Source organism: Manihot esculenta, chromosome 10 (assembly GCF_001659605.2).
Source record: "Manihot esculenta cultivar AM560-2 chromosome 10, M.esculenta_v8, whole genome shotgun sequence".
Taxonomy (NCBI): domain Eukaryota; kingdom Viridiplantae; phylum Streptophyta; class Magnoliopsida; order Malpighiales; family Euphorbiaceae; genus Manihot; species Manihot esculenta.
In genome coordinates this window covers 2,368,800-2,387,619 of record NC_035170.2, presented here as the reverse complement: position 1 = coordinate 2,387,619, position 18,820 = coordinate 2,368,800, and the positions used below count along the sequence as shown (strand labels likewise).

At 30.5% G+C, this 18,820-nt stretch overlaps 3 protein-coding genes across 5 annotated transcripts; all 3 read right to left on the bottom strand.

Moving 5' to 3' along the window:
- Window positions 1–458: 458 nt before the first annotated feature.
- On the bottom strand, window positions 459–18,730 carry LOC110625098 (receptor-like protein Cf-9 homolog). Of its 2 annotated transcripts, XM_043961231.1 has the most exons (3): window positions 18,401–18,730; window positions 689–3,342; window positions 459–592 (listed from the first exon to the last, which is right to left on the bottom strand). In XM_043961231.1, the coding sequence occupies exons 1-2, from the start codon at window positions 18,637–18,639 to the stop codon at window positions 708–710; spliced, it is 2,874 nt and encodes a 957-aa protein (XP_043817166.1). In that variant the 5' UTR covers window positions 18,640–18,730; the 3' UTR covers window positions 459–592; window positions 689–707. The 2 variants fall into 2 exon arrangements, with proteins under 2 accessions (XP_043817166.1, XP_043817165.1); XM_043961230.1 differs by lacking the exon at window positions 18,401–18,730 and having other exon boundaries at window positions 689–3,625.
- On the bottom strand, window positions 7,201–12,741 carry LOC110625096 (PRA1 family protein A3-like). 2 transcript variants are annotated; one of them, XM_021770632.2, is made up of 8 exons: window positions 12,581–12,741; window positions 12,321–12,446; window positions 11,578–11,617; window positions 11,384–11,473; window positions 7,999–8,077; window positions 7,834–7,922; window positions 7,662–7,733; window positions 7,201–7,574 (listed from the first exon to the last, which is right to left on the bottom strand). In XM_021770632.2, exons 2-8 carry the CDS (start codon window positions 12,372–12,374, stop codon window positions 7,471–7,473), a joined length of 528 nt encoding a protein of 175 aa, XP_021626324.1. In that variant the 5' UTR covers window positions 12,375–12,446; window positions 12,581–12,741; the 3' UTR covers window positions 7,201–7,470. The 2 variants fall into 2 exon arrangements, with proteins under 2 accessions (XP_021626324.1, XP_021626323.1); XM_021770631.2 differs by having other exon boundaries at window positions 12,321–12,449; window positions 12,581–12,740.
- LOC122724934 (receptor-like protein 9DC3) lies at window positions 15,615–17,070 on the bottom strand. Its single transcript, XM_043961232.1, has one exon. It carries the CDS (start codon window positions 16,933–16,935, stop codon window positions 15,697–15,699), a length of 1,239 nt encoding a protein of 412 aa, XP_043817167.1. The 5' UTR covers window positions 16,936–17,070; the 3' UTR covers window positions 15,615–15,696.
- Window positions 18,731–18,820: the final 90 nt, after the last annotated feature.

The window sequence follows — 18,820 nt, the reverse complement described above, 5'->3', positions numbered from 1 at the left end:
CATGTTTATATATTCACTGTATACTATAATACATCAAGTTATTTAATTCGTATTGCTTAAATATCTTATAACATACAATGTTTTAAAGATAATATACTAAATTTATTATTAATTATGGAATTAAAAGTAAACATAAAAATTAATATAAATTCACAAAGAAACTTGCTAAAGATTTCATAAACTCCTTTGAGAGGTCATTGATAATATATATTCACATTATCCTCCTAATTGAAATTAAGATTTTGCATGAATTTAATTTAATTATTCTTTTTATTAATTCTCTTATTTTAAATAATTTTTAAATAAATTGAAATAATTATTTTAATTATATAATAATTGAAATTGAGATTATTTTATTAATTCTCCTCCCTCTATATATATGTAAAAGTTTTTTTTTTTTTTGAAGTCAATATATATGTAAAAGTTTAAATAGTGACGATGAATAATTTCATTTTAATTTTTTATACATATTAAAAAGACAATATTTTTAAAAGAAAAAAAAAAGAAAAAGAAATATAATGCTATGTTTTCCACTGCATTCATGTCCGATCTGTATCTTCATTTTGCATCTGCTCACTTATTCTTCATCTACCTAACATGTTAGAAATTTCATGAAAAAAGAAAAAGAAGAATTGTAAGAAACTCATGTTAAAAAGAATGCAAAGAAACAGATATTACAAAACATTACCTGTAAATACCAAGAAATCCTAGTTTTTGAATCTTTTTGGCTTTGCACGTCTTTGTCCTTCAACTATCCTCACAAACCATATTGGTTTTCTTGTTTTAAACACACGATATCCCATTGCAATACCAAATATTACTCCACATCCATACCCTGCCACTACAGGTTGCCACCCAAATCCAAATTTAGAATTGGAATCATCTTCCTTGGATATTTCTGGTTTTTGCCTCTCCCCATTATTGCATTTTTCTAGTGGAAATCCACACAATCCCAAATTTCCTTCATATGAACTTTTATCAAATGTGTTGAACTGCTTTCCTTCAGGTATGGGTCCTTCAAGTCGATTATCTGAAACCCGAAATACTTGCAGAAATGTTAAATCTGTCAACTGCATAGGAATCCTTCCAACAAGAAAATTTGAAGAGAGGTCTAGTGATTCCAAATTGGACGATTCCCTCAATGATGGTTGAATATTGCCCGTGAGTTGATTGTGAGAAAAGTTGAGCAACTTAAGTGCTTTAAGCTTTCCAATAGACTGTGGGATCTCCCCTGTGAATTTGTTGCCTGACAAATCAATGGTTGTAAGAAGTGTTTGGATTCTCACCAACTCAATCTCAACTCCTTTGAGTGTCAGACGCACAGAATAATCGTAAGAAAAATTTGGTGTCCTCATGTACTCCATCTTGACATCAAAGTTCATCATTGCTTTGAAATTATTGAAATACCCTGAAGGTAATGGCCCGCTCAACATGTTATCGGAGAGGTCAAACATTCGCAGCTTTGAGAAGGAATAATTGGTAGAGGACCCTTTCACAAATCCATGGAGTTTATTGGATTTCAGAATTAGAATTTGCAGCTCCGGAAGAGTTTCCAAGAAATGGGGGAATGAGTCATCTATATTATTGTTTCCAAGATCTAAAATCTCCAAATTTCTACAATTAGAAATGGACAGAGGGATTCTCCTTTGCAATTGATTGCCATTGAAGTTCAAATATCTCAAGCTGCCTCTTGCTGAAAACGTCTCAGGGATGGTTCCTTGGAAATTGTTCGTGCCCAAATGCAGCACCGAGAGATCATTGCTGAAATTTCCCAAACATTGTGGGATGAAGCCGTTCAAACTGTTGTTTGACAAGTCAAGAATTTTGAGAGAATTTAGGTTGCAAACTGCTGAAGAAACTTCTCCTATCAATTTATTGGATGAAAGAATGAGAACATTCAAGTCCACAAGTTTGAAAATTGAGCTTGGAATGAAGCCATACAACTTGTTATTGCTCAAATCAATATGAACCAATGGATTTTCTTGGAATGGACCTAAACGACCGGTGAGCTGGTTATTGTCGAGCAATAAATAGCGCAACTGAGGTAGGATAAACACAGAGGGTGGTATTGTTGCATTTAATAAGTTATTAGATAAATATAGGGATATTAGACTTGAAAACCCGCCTACTTGGAAAGGGATGGGGCCTGTGAATTTATTATTTGATAAATATAAAACATAAAGTAGTGTGAAGTTTGTAAAATAATGAGGAATGGGACCACTACAATGGTTATTTTGGAGCCACAATTCCTGAAGTTGTTTAAGGTTTTTAAAAGAGGAGGGAATCTCACCACTGAAATTGTTATCGGAAAGGTATAAATAAGAGAGCTGCTTAAGACTTCCAAGTGAAGATGGAATTTGACCACTGAAATTATTAAAGGAGATATCCAACGTAATGAGTCGAGTCAACATACCCAAAAATTTCAAATTTGAAACTCTAAAATTGCATTGACAGAGCTCCAAAGTTTCTAAAGACTTCAAATTACTGATAAAATCATGGTCCAAATATATTGTAATTTGTGTCAAAGAAAGAGACAAAGACCTGAGAGAATTATTCCAGTTATGCCGAGGTAAGGAACCGTTGAGATCTTCATTACCCAATAAATCAAGCAGTTGGAGGTTTGATCGTTGAATTATGTTGTCTGGAAATTTCCCTTTCAATTCACAATATCGAAGTCCAAGTGATGATAAATAAGAAGAGATATTCATCAAAGAACTAGGTTCAACCATGGACATGTTTACATCTCCGAAGGCTAAGTCTCTTATCTTGGTTAGATTTCTATCAAGCTTGTCAAAAATCATTGGTTCTATTGTCAAACCACCAAAATTCCAAGAAAGATCAAGTGAAACCAATTTAGATAGACGACTGATATCGGGGATTTTTCCTTGCATTTCACAAAATTCAAGTTTGAGAGATGTCAAAGAAGAAGACAAATTCATCAAGGAACTAGGTGCAACCACAGACATGTTTACTTCACTCAAGTCCAATTCCCGTAATTGGGTTAGGTTTTGAACAAGCTTGGTAAAAATAGTGGTTTCTGATATCAAATCATAATTCCAAGAAAGATCAAGAGATAGCAAACCTGACAGGTAAGTAATTTCTGAAGGAATTTGACCCACAAAACCAGAATAGCTTAGATTAAGATGTGTTAACTTGGAAAACTGGCCAAACTGAGGAACAATTCGAGAGTGGTTGAAATCATTTAAAGACAAGTCGAGTTTTCGGAGATGGCGAAGAGAGAAAAGAGGATTGTTAGAATAGATAGGACCATACAAGAAGCTATTAGAAAGGTGAAGGCCAATTACATTACCCGTTTCCATATCACATGTAATCCCATCCCACCAACAGCAATCAGTGCCCTCTTTCCAAGACTCTGTCTTGAGATAAGGCTTAGGGTGGTGAAGGAAGCTCCAGGGAGAAGGAGCACTTTTAACGGATAACGATGTCTTGAATTGGAGTAAGGCAAGACTCTGATCATATTGGCACTGTATGGCTGCAGAGGAGGAATTGAAAGAAAAAGATAGAGAAGGGAAAGCTTGAAAATGCAAGTGAAACAAAAGAAGGCAGATAGAGTGAGCAAACCAAAGTAGATTAGCCATTCTCTTTAGCAAATTTTGATGATGAAGATAGGGAGTTGAGTTATTAAAAAATCAGGGTAAGCATTTGGTATTTATAATAATTTCTTTTTTTGGAATAAAGAAATTAAATTTTTTAATTAAAATAATTATTATTTTAAAAAAATAAAAGTTTTATATAATTTTATAAAAATTATTAAAATATAAAATAAATAATATCAAATAGAGAAACACGTTTTTGTTGTTACATGGCAATGGAAATGAAACACGTTTTTGACTTATTGTACGTTGATTATTAGACATTTCAGTCAATTTCTAGTATGAAATTATGACTCAAACTCTATTCTTCTCCATCTTTACTTGTCTTTTTAATGCAAATTAAATATTTATGTTATTGATATAAATTTTTAAAAAAAGTTTCGAGGGAAGTCAAATTAGATAAAGTTTTAAACTTCACAAAATAAATGAATTTAAATATTTTTTAAATAAATTAATAATAAATTTTAATCGAATTTAAAATAAATTTAATTAGATTGAGTATTCAACCCGCTATTATCTTTAAATATTAATAATAAATTATTTATTAGTATAAATATATAAAAAAATGCACAATATTAAATATATATACGCTTATAATCACAATATTAAAAAAATTAAATTAATTTGACAGTAAAATTTATTATATATAAATAAAATAAAGATACAATTTTATTATAATAAAAAAATTGTAACATTTATTTCTACGAGCATCTAATAGAAATTTAAAAAAAATAAAAAGTTGCAAATAAAATAAATTTAATTTTCTATAAAATAAACTTAATATAACTAGACAAAATTTTTATAATAAAAAATTATACTAGACAAAATTTTTATAATAAAAATTATACTAGACAAAATTTTTATAATAAAAAATTATGTATAAATAATTAAAGTGTATACAATTAACAAATAAAAATAAATACAAATATTAATATAATGATAATTTATTTTCATAAGAGCTCGAGTTTATTGTAATTATTTCAAAAGTGACGTAACTAAAAGAAAGTGAAAGAAAAATAATAAAATAAGTTTGGAAAATAATAAAATTAATTACCGTGTCTAGGAGATATAAAGTAAAAATGAAAAGAAATAATAATAATTAATGCTATTAGTCTTCTCAATATAATATATAATTTTAGATAAAAAGTGGCTTTTAATCTAAAAATTGACAATTTAATAATGTTAATTTTAAAGATATAGGAAAAGAAATTCTTGGTTGTATAATTAATTTTTATTTATTTGAAAGAAAATATAAGTTATATTGTTGGATTCTATGAGAATTAAAATTTATTTAAATATTTGGTAACTTTTGAAACGGTGAAATAAGTTTATTGGAAATGATGGTACTGTATTTATTGTAAAGTTTCAATATGAAAAATTGACTATTTTTTATTATTTATGTGGAAAATATAATTTTTTGTTATTTATGTAGGAAACTGGGTTATATGGAGATTTTCGCGGCTGAAATAGACCGGCTGCTGAAATAGACCGACAAGACTGTGATTGCATGATTTTGGCAATTCTGTTCCGCCGAGATTTGTAAAGTTTGGATAATTTCAGTTGGTTTTATCAAATTGATGAGTTTTTGTTTCAATCTCAAAATTTTATTAGTTACGATTTTATTGTGGAAAATTCTGAGAGTATAGTTTATTGTTGAAATTTTAGCTTTTCCTCACTTTTTGATTTTTGTGACGAAATTTTTTATTTTTTAATAGTTGCATTCTTATGACTGTTTGCAGGTGGTTCAATCTCTTCAGTTTTCACATTTAAATGTTTTTTAACTGACTTTAATTTTGAATGATTGTAAATTTTTATTAAATTTTAGAATTGATATTTTTTTAAATAAATTTATCGTTATATCACTTTAATTGTTCATATTTTAAATAAAAAATTTATTAAATATAATCGTCCCTTTATTTAAAATGATATTTTTTTTATTTGATAAAATTTTATTAATGATAAATAAATATTGACAAATAGTATATTTTCGAAATTGTAAGTGTAACCTCAGTGTCTCTCGTAGTCGGTCCCCTCGTGGTTCAGAGCCCGAAGGTGCATGGATCATGTTTCTGATCGATTGCACCCCTCTCAGCTTGTTGTTACCTTTGAATTTTTAAAAATATCTGAGAGGTTCTGTGAGCGGCGGCTATTTCTAGCTAATTAGAAAAAGTTGGATTTGTAGGTATTGTGACCGGCAACTCCTCAACTTATTGTTACTTTTGAGTTTTGTAGGAGATATGAGAGATTCTTTCAATGGTGGCTATTTCTAGCTAACTCAGAAAAGTTGGATTTGGATATTGTGACGGGCGAGGGCGAGGGCGAGGGTACAGATCTAAATAAATAGAGTCAAGATGAGATTTAAAGAACTCAAACTAGATTCATTAAAAAAAATTTAAATTTAAATTAAATTTAAATTTTACTCGTTTCGAATTTGAATCAAATATTGATAAATTTAAATTTAACTCATATAGTAAATGAATTTAGACAAATTAAATTTTTATTGAATTTAATCTTTAATATTTTATAAATAATTTAATTTATTTATATAATAAATTTTAATTTACAAATAATTTAATTTATTTATATATACAAATTAACTCGTAAATTTATAAAAAATAAACTTAATTTAATTATATATATAAATTAAATTAAATTTAATTATATATATAAATTAACTCATAAATTTATAAAAAAGTGAATTCTTAAATTTTAAGAGTTTGAATATATGTAAGTTTTAAAAATATAATTAAATTATATAAAATTAAATTTTAATAAATTTAAATTTGATTTATAAAAATATATGTAAAACTAATTTATTTTTTTATAATATTAATTTCAGTTTATTTAATAAAACTGTTCGTAAGTCTGTTAGTGAGCTTATTTATAAACTCGAAAACGAATTAAGTTCACGAGTTTTAACAAATCAAATATTATAGAGCTCAAATTTAAATCATTTACTAAGTGAATTTAAAAATTAAATTCGAATTTAACTCACCTAAAAATCGAATCAGTTCGATATTTTTTTTTTTAGACAAATTTTGAATAATAACTCAAAAACAGTAAAGTTCATTTATACTTCAGGACAAAGATCTCTTTTTCGCAGTATAGACAGTGAGTTTGGTTTTTTTCAGATTTGGATTGGGCGACCGGTTAGTTTGTAAGGGGTTTTCCTGAGTTAAACTTATATATATTCATCTCAGGTTTCTCTTCAAAGTCCATGCTTGTGTATTTACCTTTATGGCCATGTGTGGCTCCTGTCACTTGCCTTGTCCCTCTAAGAAGTTAATGAGATGAATGATCAAGTCATTACTTGTCTTTTCAGGCAAATTAAATTGGTGTTACTGAACATAATTTAAAAAAAAAAAAACACATTATATTTATGTTTTAGATGTGATTTGGTTCATGAAGAACCGATCCAGACAAGTTGCCAAAGAGGAGAGCTAATGAATTATGGCATACCCTGATACAGTAGAAGAGGAGAACAGTACAAACTATTTGTCTTAAATTTGATATTAGTCCAAGATTCAAACAAGCTCCTCATCCAAATAAATAGATGCAACAAAAAAAATAATAACAATAAGAAATAAAATGGATAATAAAACGACAGTTCTTTCTTTGACATTCGAACTCCAGGTAAATCACAGAAGAAGGTCAAAGTTATTTAAGAAAAATATCTGAGAACTTCATAACACAGAAGGGGAAAAAAGAAAATCAAGCAGAATAATTTTTTTCTTTTTTCTAACATCCTCCATCGAATGAATTGACAATATTTATATGTACAAAGAATACTTGCAACTTAACTGAAATTGAAGTTGCGAATCAGGGATGGAGTGGTACACTTCAACTCCATGAGCAGTCACAGCTCACTATAATTGCGCCACACAGCACGAAATTCTTCCCGGAATGTGTTGAGGCGTGCCTTCAGATTAGGTGTCCTGACACTTGCATGAAGAACTGTAACTGCAAGCAACAATATACTGGCTCATTAAAACTGAAATATCATGCGAGGAATTATTCAAAGCATTATCTATAGGATGAAGAATTTACCAAGGAGGCCGATGCCAAATGCCCATAAAACAAACAGCAGAGTGCCAGAAGTGCACCACAGAATAAAACTGGCTGAGAAAAGAAAATCATTTGATCAGGCAAAATTCATAGAACCATTACAGATCAGTACTGAACTACTGATTGAGAATAAAGTTTTGAGAAATCTAACTACCAGCTGAGAATAAGAAGACAAACACCCCACGAGGTTGGCCACAGATGTATACTGATTTTTTGGATGAAGGACGGTCACGAATGACAGGCCTGTAAATACAAGTGTGGTAAGCATAATTTCTATCGCGAGAAAAAAACATAGAAAAGCAACTGAGCATCAACTAACATGTGAGGAGGCCTCATCTTTGCTGCCAAATGTGGAGAGAACTTTCTTACTGTTCTTGTCACCTTTTCACTGAAAGTAGCTGCAAAACTGAAAAATAAAACTTCAACACCAAAAATAGGAGAAATAGAGTCTCTATCCAGTGCAAACTTAAGAACAAGTTAAAGGCATATCAATATCCTACATGCCAGGCCATGGGGTGGAGTTGGTAGATTAACTTCCATGCTTTGAAAATAACATGGCAAAAGCATGGGGAATAAACACATGATTCAACAAAGAAGAAAAGCTTCTGTTCTATTGCCTTAACAAAAGAAGCATTATGAAATGGGACGTCTGATTAAGTAAATATATAGCTCCAAATAATAAACTTGTCAAGTTATTTTCTCCATGCTTCTCTTTATCGCCGAAAATGTAACTTCTTGATTGCAAGTAAGACAGCCCACGCTTATCTATAGTCAGATTACAAGCTAAAAAGTAGACAAGCCATTTAAAGTAACTAAACAAACCAACACAGTGATCATTGAGTGATCACCTCTCTATTGACTGGTTCGCAAAATACCCAAGATTTTACATCGACTTTAAGCATGAGTCTTCCACGATTCAATCCTTCAGAATTTGTCTCTCTGTTTTAAAAAATCATCAATTTAGTCACTGTGATTTTTAAAATCTATACCATTGGCCTCTCCCGTTAGATTCAGTTAAGTTACCGTTAATTTTAATTAAAAGACTAAAATACCCATGCTTCTTCCCAAATGGCCACTTCGGCGTTCAGGTCCACCACCAAGCGAACCCCCATTGCGAAATCCTCTGCTTCGTCCACCGATGACTCCTCTTCTTCCAATCAAAGCTCCTCGGCTCACCACCGCTCTCGGAGCCTCAGCCGTTTCTCCCGGCCTTTGCCTCCATCAGGGGATAACTTATCTGGCGACACGCCCCTTCCAAGAGGGAAGTTCGTCAACACTGTTAGGGGATTGGGTTTCCCGGATGTTACTCTCGACGATCTCGCTGTTCAGTTCTTCAGTTCTGCTGATCGAGGCCGTTCTTATTCGAGAATTGATGATGTCAGCTCTGGGGATAAAGTCAGTGTGTCGCAGAGAAGAGGGAGGTCCGTGTCGAGGCACGGTTCGAGAGTTGGTGAAGGGAAAGCTAATGGTCGAAATGGCTATGTCGGGGGACAGGTTAATTCCGATAATAATTCAAGGAGGCGACGCTCTGTATTTGTTGTCCGATATCAAATTACTGATTCTGAGGTGAAATTCTTTTCTCCTTTTTATTCTGTGATTTTTAATGCATCACAGCTTTGCTACGGTGTTGAAGATCTGAGTTTTGCATGTTTCGCTTTATAACTTGCGGGTACTTTTTGTTCTTAACGTTATAATGATGTTTGAATCGGGTCGGATCAGGCAGAGGGTTTGATGTGAACAGATTATCAGCGGAGGAGGCAGAAGAAGAAGTAGCAATGTCATCGCCAAACAGTGTTGTGTCGTCATTTCAGATGGATTTTGGGATTAGAAACAGAAGCTATAAAAGAGATATGGAAGCCATTGATGTCGAGAGAGCGAGTTCTTGTTCCTTTCAGATTCAGAAAATCCTCACAGTAGTCCTAATGCCACACTTGTAATTTTTATTCAGATATCTTCTCTCCCATCCGCCGCTGGTATCCGGTGAGCAACTGGTGATCGACATCCTTTATTAATTTTTTTTTCTTTCTGGAAAGAGAGAGAGAAATAAAGAGAAAAAGAAAAAAAATATACAAAGTCGTGGAAAGTATTAGAGAAGGAGCTGTTATGGATATTTTAGTCTTTTAATTAAAATTAAAAGTGACTTAACTGAAAATCTAACGGGAGGGACCAATGGTATAGTTTTTAAAAATCATAGTGACTAAATTGATGATTTTTTATAACAGAGGGACGAAAGGTTGTATTTCACTAAACTAGAGGGACTAAATTGTAGTTTACCCAAATAAATAATATCAAATAGAGAAAAAAAATGAAGTTTTTGTTCTTACCTAGCAATGGAATCTCAAATTCTTAGGTGCATATAAAATCAAACACGTTTTTGACTTATTGTAAGTTGATTATTAGACATTTAAGTCAATTTCTAGTATGAAATTATGACTCAAACTCTATTCTTCTCCATCTTGTATACCATTCTATACGCATAACTTCTGTGACATTTTTTCCGCAACCATTTAACTAATGATATCACTCAAAATTCTCGAAGTCATTACTTGTCTTTTTAATGCAAATTAAATATTTATGTTATTGATATAAATGTTTAAATATTTATGTTATTGATATATTTAATTAATCATAAAATTCAATCAATTAATCATAAAATCCAAATTAATCAACAACTTCTAACCTAATATACTTAATCAAATATAATAGTTAAATTATAAAATAATTCAAACAACATCAAAATATAGACATCCAAAACTAGTATTAGATAGTTTCAAAAATATAAAAAAATTAAGTTTAAACTACTCCATAATTATAATTTACCACGATTGTAAGGGAGAGATGCGAGCCACGGTCGTCACGGAGAGATGCGAGCCGCGAGCAACGGCTGTGAGAGAGAGACGCGAGAGATGGCCGTGAGAGAGAGACGCGAAGGATGGAGAGAAGAGACTCTGGCTTTAGCGAGTGGGTGGGTGGGTGGCTGCGGGACTAGCGATTGGGTGGGTGGTTGGTTGGTCGTGGCTGCGGGACTGAAGACGCGAAGGATGGAGAGAAGAGACTCTGGCCAGTGGGTTGATAAGTGGTTGCGGGACAGGCGACTGGGTGGGTGGGTGGCCGTGGCTGCGGGACTGAACTGAAGGACGAGAACAGAAAAGGGAGTACGACAGCCGGTGATTGGTGAGGAGTCGTCTCTCCATTAGGCATTTTCAATCACCAAATTGGGGTATATGAAACAGAATATAAACCTAGGATTTATATCTTTTGGTGATGATGTAAATCTTACATATTGAGAAGGGGAAAATATTAAAATTGGACTTTCTCATTTATAGCCAGAATGCCTATGAACACATATTAATGCTAAGTAAAACCAACTGTAATGGGAGAATCCACAGCAGTTTCAGTTTTCATGGATTTCACCAAAATGGTGTTATTAGCCTATTACTTTTCACATTTCCAATCAAAGCAATTGCCCTTACAGGCAAAGGAATGTGAACATGCATATATGCATGTACAAATTCTGCATAGCATACAAGTAAATTTTTGCACATTGTTTGAGAACCAATTTGCATAAACCTAACAACATATATGACCAAGACAAGAATTCAATAATAGCAAGAAATGCTTAGGATAAAAAGAACATAAGCCAAGATCAATAAACCAGAATAGGACACTCAAAACCATGGAAATTAAATATTTAACAACCATACCCGATAGATTTCCAAGAGTTTGATAACCACGGCTGCTACCTCCTCCCCTATTATTATTTGGAGGGAATGTCTGCATATTTGCCTCGGGGACTACATACAAATTCACAAACAATTTTTTCTTTTCAAAATACTAGCTTTTGGATACAGGTTCAATATGATCATTAGCCAAACATTTTTATGAGAATGAATTATACCTTCATAGGTGGTGGTACTTTTTTCTTCACTGACCACTGCCTATAAGGCAAGGAGGAAAAAGAAAGAGACTAAATCAGATTACCTGCAAAACAATACTAAGAGGGGGGGAAGACAAATACCCCAATCTATTTTGCATCAACAAGCTTAATGTACTTCACTTGAATCAATATAAATAAAAATGAAATTATTCATTTAAAAAACCACTAATCAAATTATCTATTAAACAAGATTAACAGGAAAAGAAAAAGACAAATACCCCAATCTATTTTATATCAACAAGCTACATGCACTTCACTTAGATCAATATAAATAAAAATGAAATTATGCTTTTAAAAAAGCTCTAATTGAACTATTTTTACCCAAATCTATTTTGCATCAACAAGCTTCACGCACTTCACTTAAATCAACATAAATAAAAATGAAATTATCCTTTAAAAAAAAAAAGCTTTTATTTCACCCACAAAATTCCATATTTAAGAATAGCGTTACTATTGAACTCGGTCATAGTTAAACTCCTATTTCTTCAAAAACCAAAAAGCACCGACTTCTCCAAACAAACCAAAACTTTATCAATGTAGATTATGCAATTGATTACCAAAACCTTTACTTCAAAATTAAACCCCAAAATGCTTCGACATAAAAAAACCCAAAATGCCAAACAAAGAATGAATAACCACCAAAAAAAATAACATCGAAACATGAACAATCAATCATAATCAATGCTAAAAAAGCCAGTGCTTACAGGAACAGAGCCCAGTAAATGGCTAGTAGGGAGGTTGCTGTGAGACTCCTCCATGGATGTAGTGAAAGGATCCAGCACTGAGAATAGGGAGAAAGCAGCTTTTCTTTTTCCTTTTTTCCTTTTTTCCTTCTTTTTTCAGATTTTAGAGAGACATTGCATATTAAAAGTCAATGAAAATAGAGGGAATTAAGGATTGTAACAGCAGATTCGAAATTTAGGGTTTGGAAAAATGAGAAAAAAAAAAAAAAAAAAACATTTACCTTTTCGTAGGTTGGAAGCAAACTGAACCAGAAGACGAGAGAGGACTGGCCGAGGAAGGAGGGACTGGTGTACAAGCTCAACTTTTACGAAGGGAGTGGGCTTCCACGCGCCAATTAAAACGTCAATAACTTTGTCGTTTTGCTGGTCGTCCCTCATCAAACCTTCTTATGTTTTCACCTTTCACCTTTCAACTTTCACCTTTCACCTTTCACCTTTCAGCTCAGGCGTTGCACGGCTGAGGAGTAAGGATAAGTTATACATGGGCTTCATTTTGGGCTTTCTGTCCACAATTTGGGCAGGCTTTGACCCTAACCCAGCACCATAACTTGGACCCGTATACTAACTGGACTTGTTTTCTCACCCTCTAGCCCTTTTAAAAAGACCAAAAATAATAATAATAATTTACAGTAATATCTCTAAATTTTAATAAAATTTATAAAATAATCTCTCATTAATAATAAATTAATTTTTAAATTTAATTTTTATTTAATAAAATAATTATTTCACTAATAAAAATATAAATTACTATTAATTGATCATTGATTATAAAATTTAAATTTTTTAATAACTAAAATACTTTTTTAAGAGGTTAATATTTTCTTTTTTAATAAAAAAATTATTTTTATTTATTAATTTAATATAAAAATTGAGAAATTATTATTTTAATTTTCAAAAATTAGTGTCCATTATTTTTTTTATTATCGTTATGAATAAATTTAATATTTAAAATATAAAAATCAATTTTCTATAATTATAAAAATTTATATACTTATAAAAATCAATTTAAACATACTCCAACTATAATATGTGAGTATAAAAATTAATTTTTAATTTTAATGAAGTATAAAAAATTTTATATTTATAAAAATTAATTTAGACGAATTTTTAAATATAAAAATTAATTTTTAATTAAATATAAAATTAATCATTAATTTATAAATCTGTAATTTTTATATTTACAAAATATTAAATTTATATTTTAAAAATAAAAATTATTTATTATAACAATAAATAAGAAAAATAATGAATAAAATTCATAAAATTAAAATAATAATTTCTTATTTTTTTATTATTAAAATAATATATAAAATAACGGTCTATTATAAAAATAATATTAACATTTAAAAGAGTATTTTCATCGTTAAAAAATGTAAAATCTCTTATCTATAATTAATTAACAGTAATTTATATTTTTTTAATAAAAAAATATTTTAAATAAAAAATAAATTTAAAAACTAATTTGTTATTGAAAATTTAATGAATAATTATTTATAAATTTTATTAAATTTCACAAAAATTACTGTAAATCACAAAAAAACCTCACCGGTTTCACAATTTCATGCACTTGTCATATGTAAAGATTTTTAATTTAACTATAACTTTAAAATTATATTATTAAGATAATTTAAGAAATTTTATTCGGAACAATTCTTTTTATTTATTGATGAAGGTGAATTAAGAAATTGAAACTGATATAAATATTATTTTTTTTAGTAATTTAGATATAAATAAAATTTTATTTTTCTTAAACTAGACTAAAAGGTTGAAATATAGTTATTGGAAACTTTTAAAAATATTCAAAAAGTTTTATTTTTAAAATCATTAAATTAATTAGAAGTGAGCAGTATTTAATTTAAATCGATCGAATCAAATTAATTTAAAAATTCAGTTTGATTTTTTATTCATTTCTGTTCAATTCGATTTTTAATTTTAAAATTTTTTAGTTATTTCGATTCGATTTAATTTTGATCAAAAAATTATAAAAAAAAACGAACCGAACCGATTAATAATAATAATATATTATTTTTAATAATATAAAGAAATTAAATCATTAAAATATTTTAATTAAATTTTAAAATTCTAAAAATAAAATATAAAAAATTTATTAAAAATTAAAATCAATCAAATCGAACAAAATCCAACTCAATCAGACTAATTCAGCTTGATTCGATTTTTAACTAAAATCAATTTGGTTTGATTTTTATAAATACTAAAATTTTAATTTTTGATTTATTCAATTTGACTTGATTTAAAACCGAACTAACTAAATACTCACCCTAAAATTAATAGATAAAAAAATAATTTTTAAATTTAAAATTTTTACATAATATCATAAAATTTTCCCAACTTAAACAATAAAAATTAACAAAAACTCCCATTACAAGTTTTATTTTTTAAAACTAAATTATACCTTTCTGTTTAATTTTTAAAATCGAGACTTAAGACATATAATAAAATTTAAAATCTCTCAGATTTATTCAGATGTATTTATCATTAAATTAAATATGCGAGTGCTATATATTAAATTTTATTTGATAATTAAAATAATAATATTAATAAATTAAATATTATTAATTTTTTCAAATTTTGTCTCACATTTTCATGTTTATATATTCACTATATACTATAATACATCAAGTTATTTAATTCATGTAATGTATTGCTTAAATATCTTATAACATACAATGTCTTAAAGATAATATACTAAATTTATTATTAATTATGGAATTAAAAGTAAACATAAAAATTAATATATATTCACAAAGAGACTTGCTAAAGATTTCATAATCTCCTTTGAGAGGTCATTCATAATATATATTCACATTATCCTCCTAATTGAAATTAAGATTTTGCATGAATTTAATTTAATTATTCTTTTTATTAATTCTCTTATTTTAAATAATTTTTAAATAAATTGAAATAATTATTTTAATTATATAATAATTGAAATTGAGATTATTTTATTAATTCTCCTCCCTCTATATATATTATATATATGTAAAAGTTTAAATAGTGACGATGAAATTGAAATTATTTTATTAATTCTCCTCCCTCTATATATATTATATATATGTAAAAGACAATATTTTTAAAAGAAAAAAAAAAAGAAAAAGAAATATAATGCTATGTTTTCCACTGCATTCATGTCCGATCTGTATCTTCATTTTGCATCTGCTCACTTATTCTTCATCTACCTAACATGTTAGAAATTTTATGAAAAAAGAAAAAGAAGAAGAATTGTAAGAAACTCATGTTAAAAAGAAAGTTGATTAAGATGAAATTACATGCGAAGAAACAAATATTACAAAACATTACCTGTAAATACCAAGAAATCCTAGTTTTTGAATCTTTTTGGCTTTGGACGTCTTCGTCCTTCAAATATCCTCACAAACCATATTGGTTTTCTTGTTTTAAACACACGATATCCCATTGCAATACCAAATATTACTCCACATCCATACCCTGCCACTACAGGTTGCCACCCAAATCCAAATTTAGAATTGGAATCATCTTCCTTGGATATTTCTGGTTTTTGCCTCTCTCCATTATTGCATTTTTCTAGTGGAAATCCACATAATCCCAAATTTCCTTCATATGAACTTGTATCAAATGTGTTGAACTGCTTTCCTTCAGGTATGGGTCCTTCAAGTCGATTATCTGAAACCCGAAATACTTGCAGAAATGTTAAATCTGTTAACTGCATAGGAATCCTTCCAACAAGAGAATTTGAAGAGAGGTCTAGTGATTCCAAATTGGACAATTCCCTCAATGATGGTTGAATATTGCCCGTGAGTTGATTGTGAGACAAGTTGAGCAACTTAAGTGCTTTAAGCTTTCCAATAGACTGTGGGATCTCCCCTGTGAATTTGTTGCCTGACAAATCAATGGTTGTAAGAAGTGTTTGGATTCTCACCAACTCAATCACAACTCCTTTGAGTGTCAGACTCACAGAATAATCGTAAGAATAATTTGGTTGCCCCATGTACTCCATCTTCACATCAAAGTTCATCATTGCTTTGAAATTATTGAAATACCCTGAAGGTAATGGCCCGCTCAACATGTTATCGGAGAGGTCAAACATTCGCAGCTTTGAGAAGGAATAATTGGTAGAGGACCCTTTCACAAATCCATGGAGTTTATTGGATTTCAGAATTAGAATTTGCAGCTCCGGAAGAGTTTCCAAGAAATGGGGGAATGAGTCATCTATATTATTGTTTCCAAGATCTAAAATCTCCAAATTTCTACAATTGGAAATGGACAGAGGGATTCTCCTTTGCAATTGATTGCCATTGAAGTTCAAATATCTCAAGCTGCCTCTTGCTGAAAACGTCTCAGGGATGGTTCCTTGGAAATTGTTCATGCCCAAATGCAGCACCGAGAGATCATTGCTGAAATTTCCCAAACATTGTGGGATGAAGCCGTTCAAACTGTTGTTTGACAAGTCAAGAATTTGGAGAGAGTTTAGTTTGCAAACTGCTGAAGAAACTTCTCCTATCAATTTATTGGATGAAAGAATGAGAACATTCAAGTCCGCAAGTTTTAAAATGGAGCTTGGAATGGAGCCATGCAACATGTTATTGCTCAAATCAATATATCTCAATGGATTGTCTTGGAATGGACCTAAACGACCGGTGAGCTGGTTATTTTGGAGCCCCAATGTATAAAGTTGTTTAAGGTTTTTAAAAGAGGAGGGAATCCCACCACTAAAATTGTTATTGGAAAGGTGTAAATAAAAGAGTCGCTTAAGACTTCCAAGTGAAGATGGAATTTGACCACTGAAATTGTTATTGGAAAGGTCTAAATAAGGGAGCCGCTTAAGACTTTCAAGTGAAGATGGAATTTGACCACTGAAATTATTATTGGAAAGGTCTAAATAAAAGAGTCGTTTAAGACTCCCAAGTGAAGATGGAATTTGACCACTGAAATTATTATTGAAAAGGTATAAATAAGAGAGCCGCTTAAGACTTCTAAGTATCTGAATTTGACCACTGAAATTATTATTTTAAAGACATAAATAAGAGAGCCGCTTAAAACTTCCAAGTGAAGATGGAATTTGACCATTGAAATTATTGGAGTTGATATCCAACAGAATGAGTCGAGTCAACTTACCCAACAATTTCAAATTTGAAACTCTAAAATTGCAGCTGCTGAGCTCCAAAGTTTCTAAAGACTTCAAATTACTGATAAAATCATAGTCCAAATAAATTGGAAATTGTGTAAAAGAAAGAGACAAAGACCTGAGAGAATTATTCCAGTTATGCCTAGGTAAGGAACCGTTGAGATCTTCATTACCGAATAAATCAAGCAGTTGGAGGTTTGTTCGTTGAATAATGTTGTCTGGAAATTTCCCTTTCAATTCACAAATTCCAAGTCTAAGTGATGATAAATGTGAAGAGATATTCGTTAAAGAACTAGGTTCAACCATGGACATGTTTACGTCTCCGAAGGCTAAGTCTCTTATCTTGGTTAGATTTCTAACAAGCTTGTCAAAAACCATTGGTTCTATTGTCAAACCACCATAATTCCAAGAAAGATCAAGTGAAACCAATTTAGATAGACGACTGATATCGGGGATTTTTCCTTGCATTTCACAAGAGTGAAGTTTGAGAGATGTCAAAGAAGAAGACAAATTCATCAAGGAACTAGGTGCAACCTCAGACATGTTTACAAAACTCAAGTCCAATTCCCGTAATTGGGTTAGGTTTTGAACAAGCTTGGTAAAAATAGTGGTTTCTGATATCAAACCATAATTCCAAGAAAGATCAAGAGATAGCAAACCTGACAGGTAAGTAATTTCTGAAGGAATTTGACCCACAAAACCAGAATAGCTTAGATTAAGATGTGTTAACTTGAATAACTGGCCAAACTGAGGAACAATTCGAGAGTGGTTGAAATCATTTAAAGACAAGTCGAGTTTTCGGAGATGGCGAAGAGAGAAAAGAGGATTGTTAGAATAGATAGGACCATACAAGAGGCTATTAGAAAGGTGAAGGCCAATTACATTACCCGTTTCCATATCACATGTAATCCCATCCCACCAACAGCAATCAGTGCCCTCTTTCCAATACTTTGTCTTGAGATAAGGCTTGGGATAATAAGGAGGGACAAAGACAGCCTTTGCAATGGAAAAGGTTTCCTTGAATTGGAGCAAGGCAAGACTCTGGTCTCGTTGGCACAACATTGCTGAAGAGTTGGAATTCAAAGAAAAGGAAACTGAAGCTTGAAAATGAAAGTGAAACAAAAGGAGAAAGCTAGCAAGCCATACTAGACTAGCCATTCTGTTGAAGAAAGCTAAAAAGTTGGGAACTTTGAGGTATTAAAAAATCAGGGCAAGCATTTAGTATTTATAATATTATGAATGTGGAAAAATAATTAGTATTCGTTCTTATTGGCAGCGACTTGACTTATCTTTTTCAGTATTGCTAAATCCCGCTTAAAGTAATTTTGTTGGTACCAAA

Bases quoted from the DNA above. Each gene is read 5' to 3' on its own strand.
- LOC110625098 (XM_043961230.1), bottom strand. From the start codon at position 3,599: ATGGCTAATCTACTTTGGTTTGCTCACTCTATCTGCCTTCTTTTGTTT.
- LOC110625096 (XM_021770632.2), bottom strand. From the start codon at position 12,374: ATGGAGGAGTCTCACAGCAACCTCCCTACTAGCCATTTACTGGGCTCT. The intron at 7,734-7,833 runs GTAGTTAGATTT...TTCTTTTCTCAG, and splicing joins TGTCTTCTTATTCTCAGCTG to CCAGTTTTATTCTGTGGTGC. The intron at 7,575-7,661 runs GTAAATTCTTCA...TGTTGCTTGCAG, and splicing joins ATTTGGCATCGGCCTCCTTG to TTACAGTTCTTCATGCAAGT.
- LOC122724934 (XM_043961232.1), bottom strand. From the start codon at position 16,935: ATGTTGCATGGCTCCATTCCAAGCTCCATTTTAAAACTTGCGGACTTG.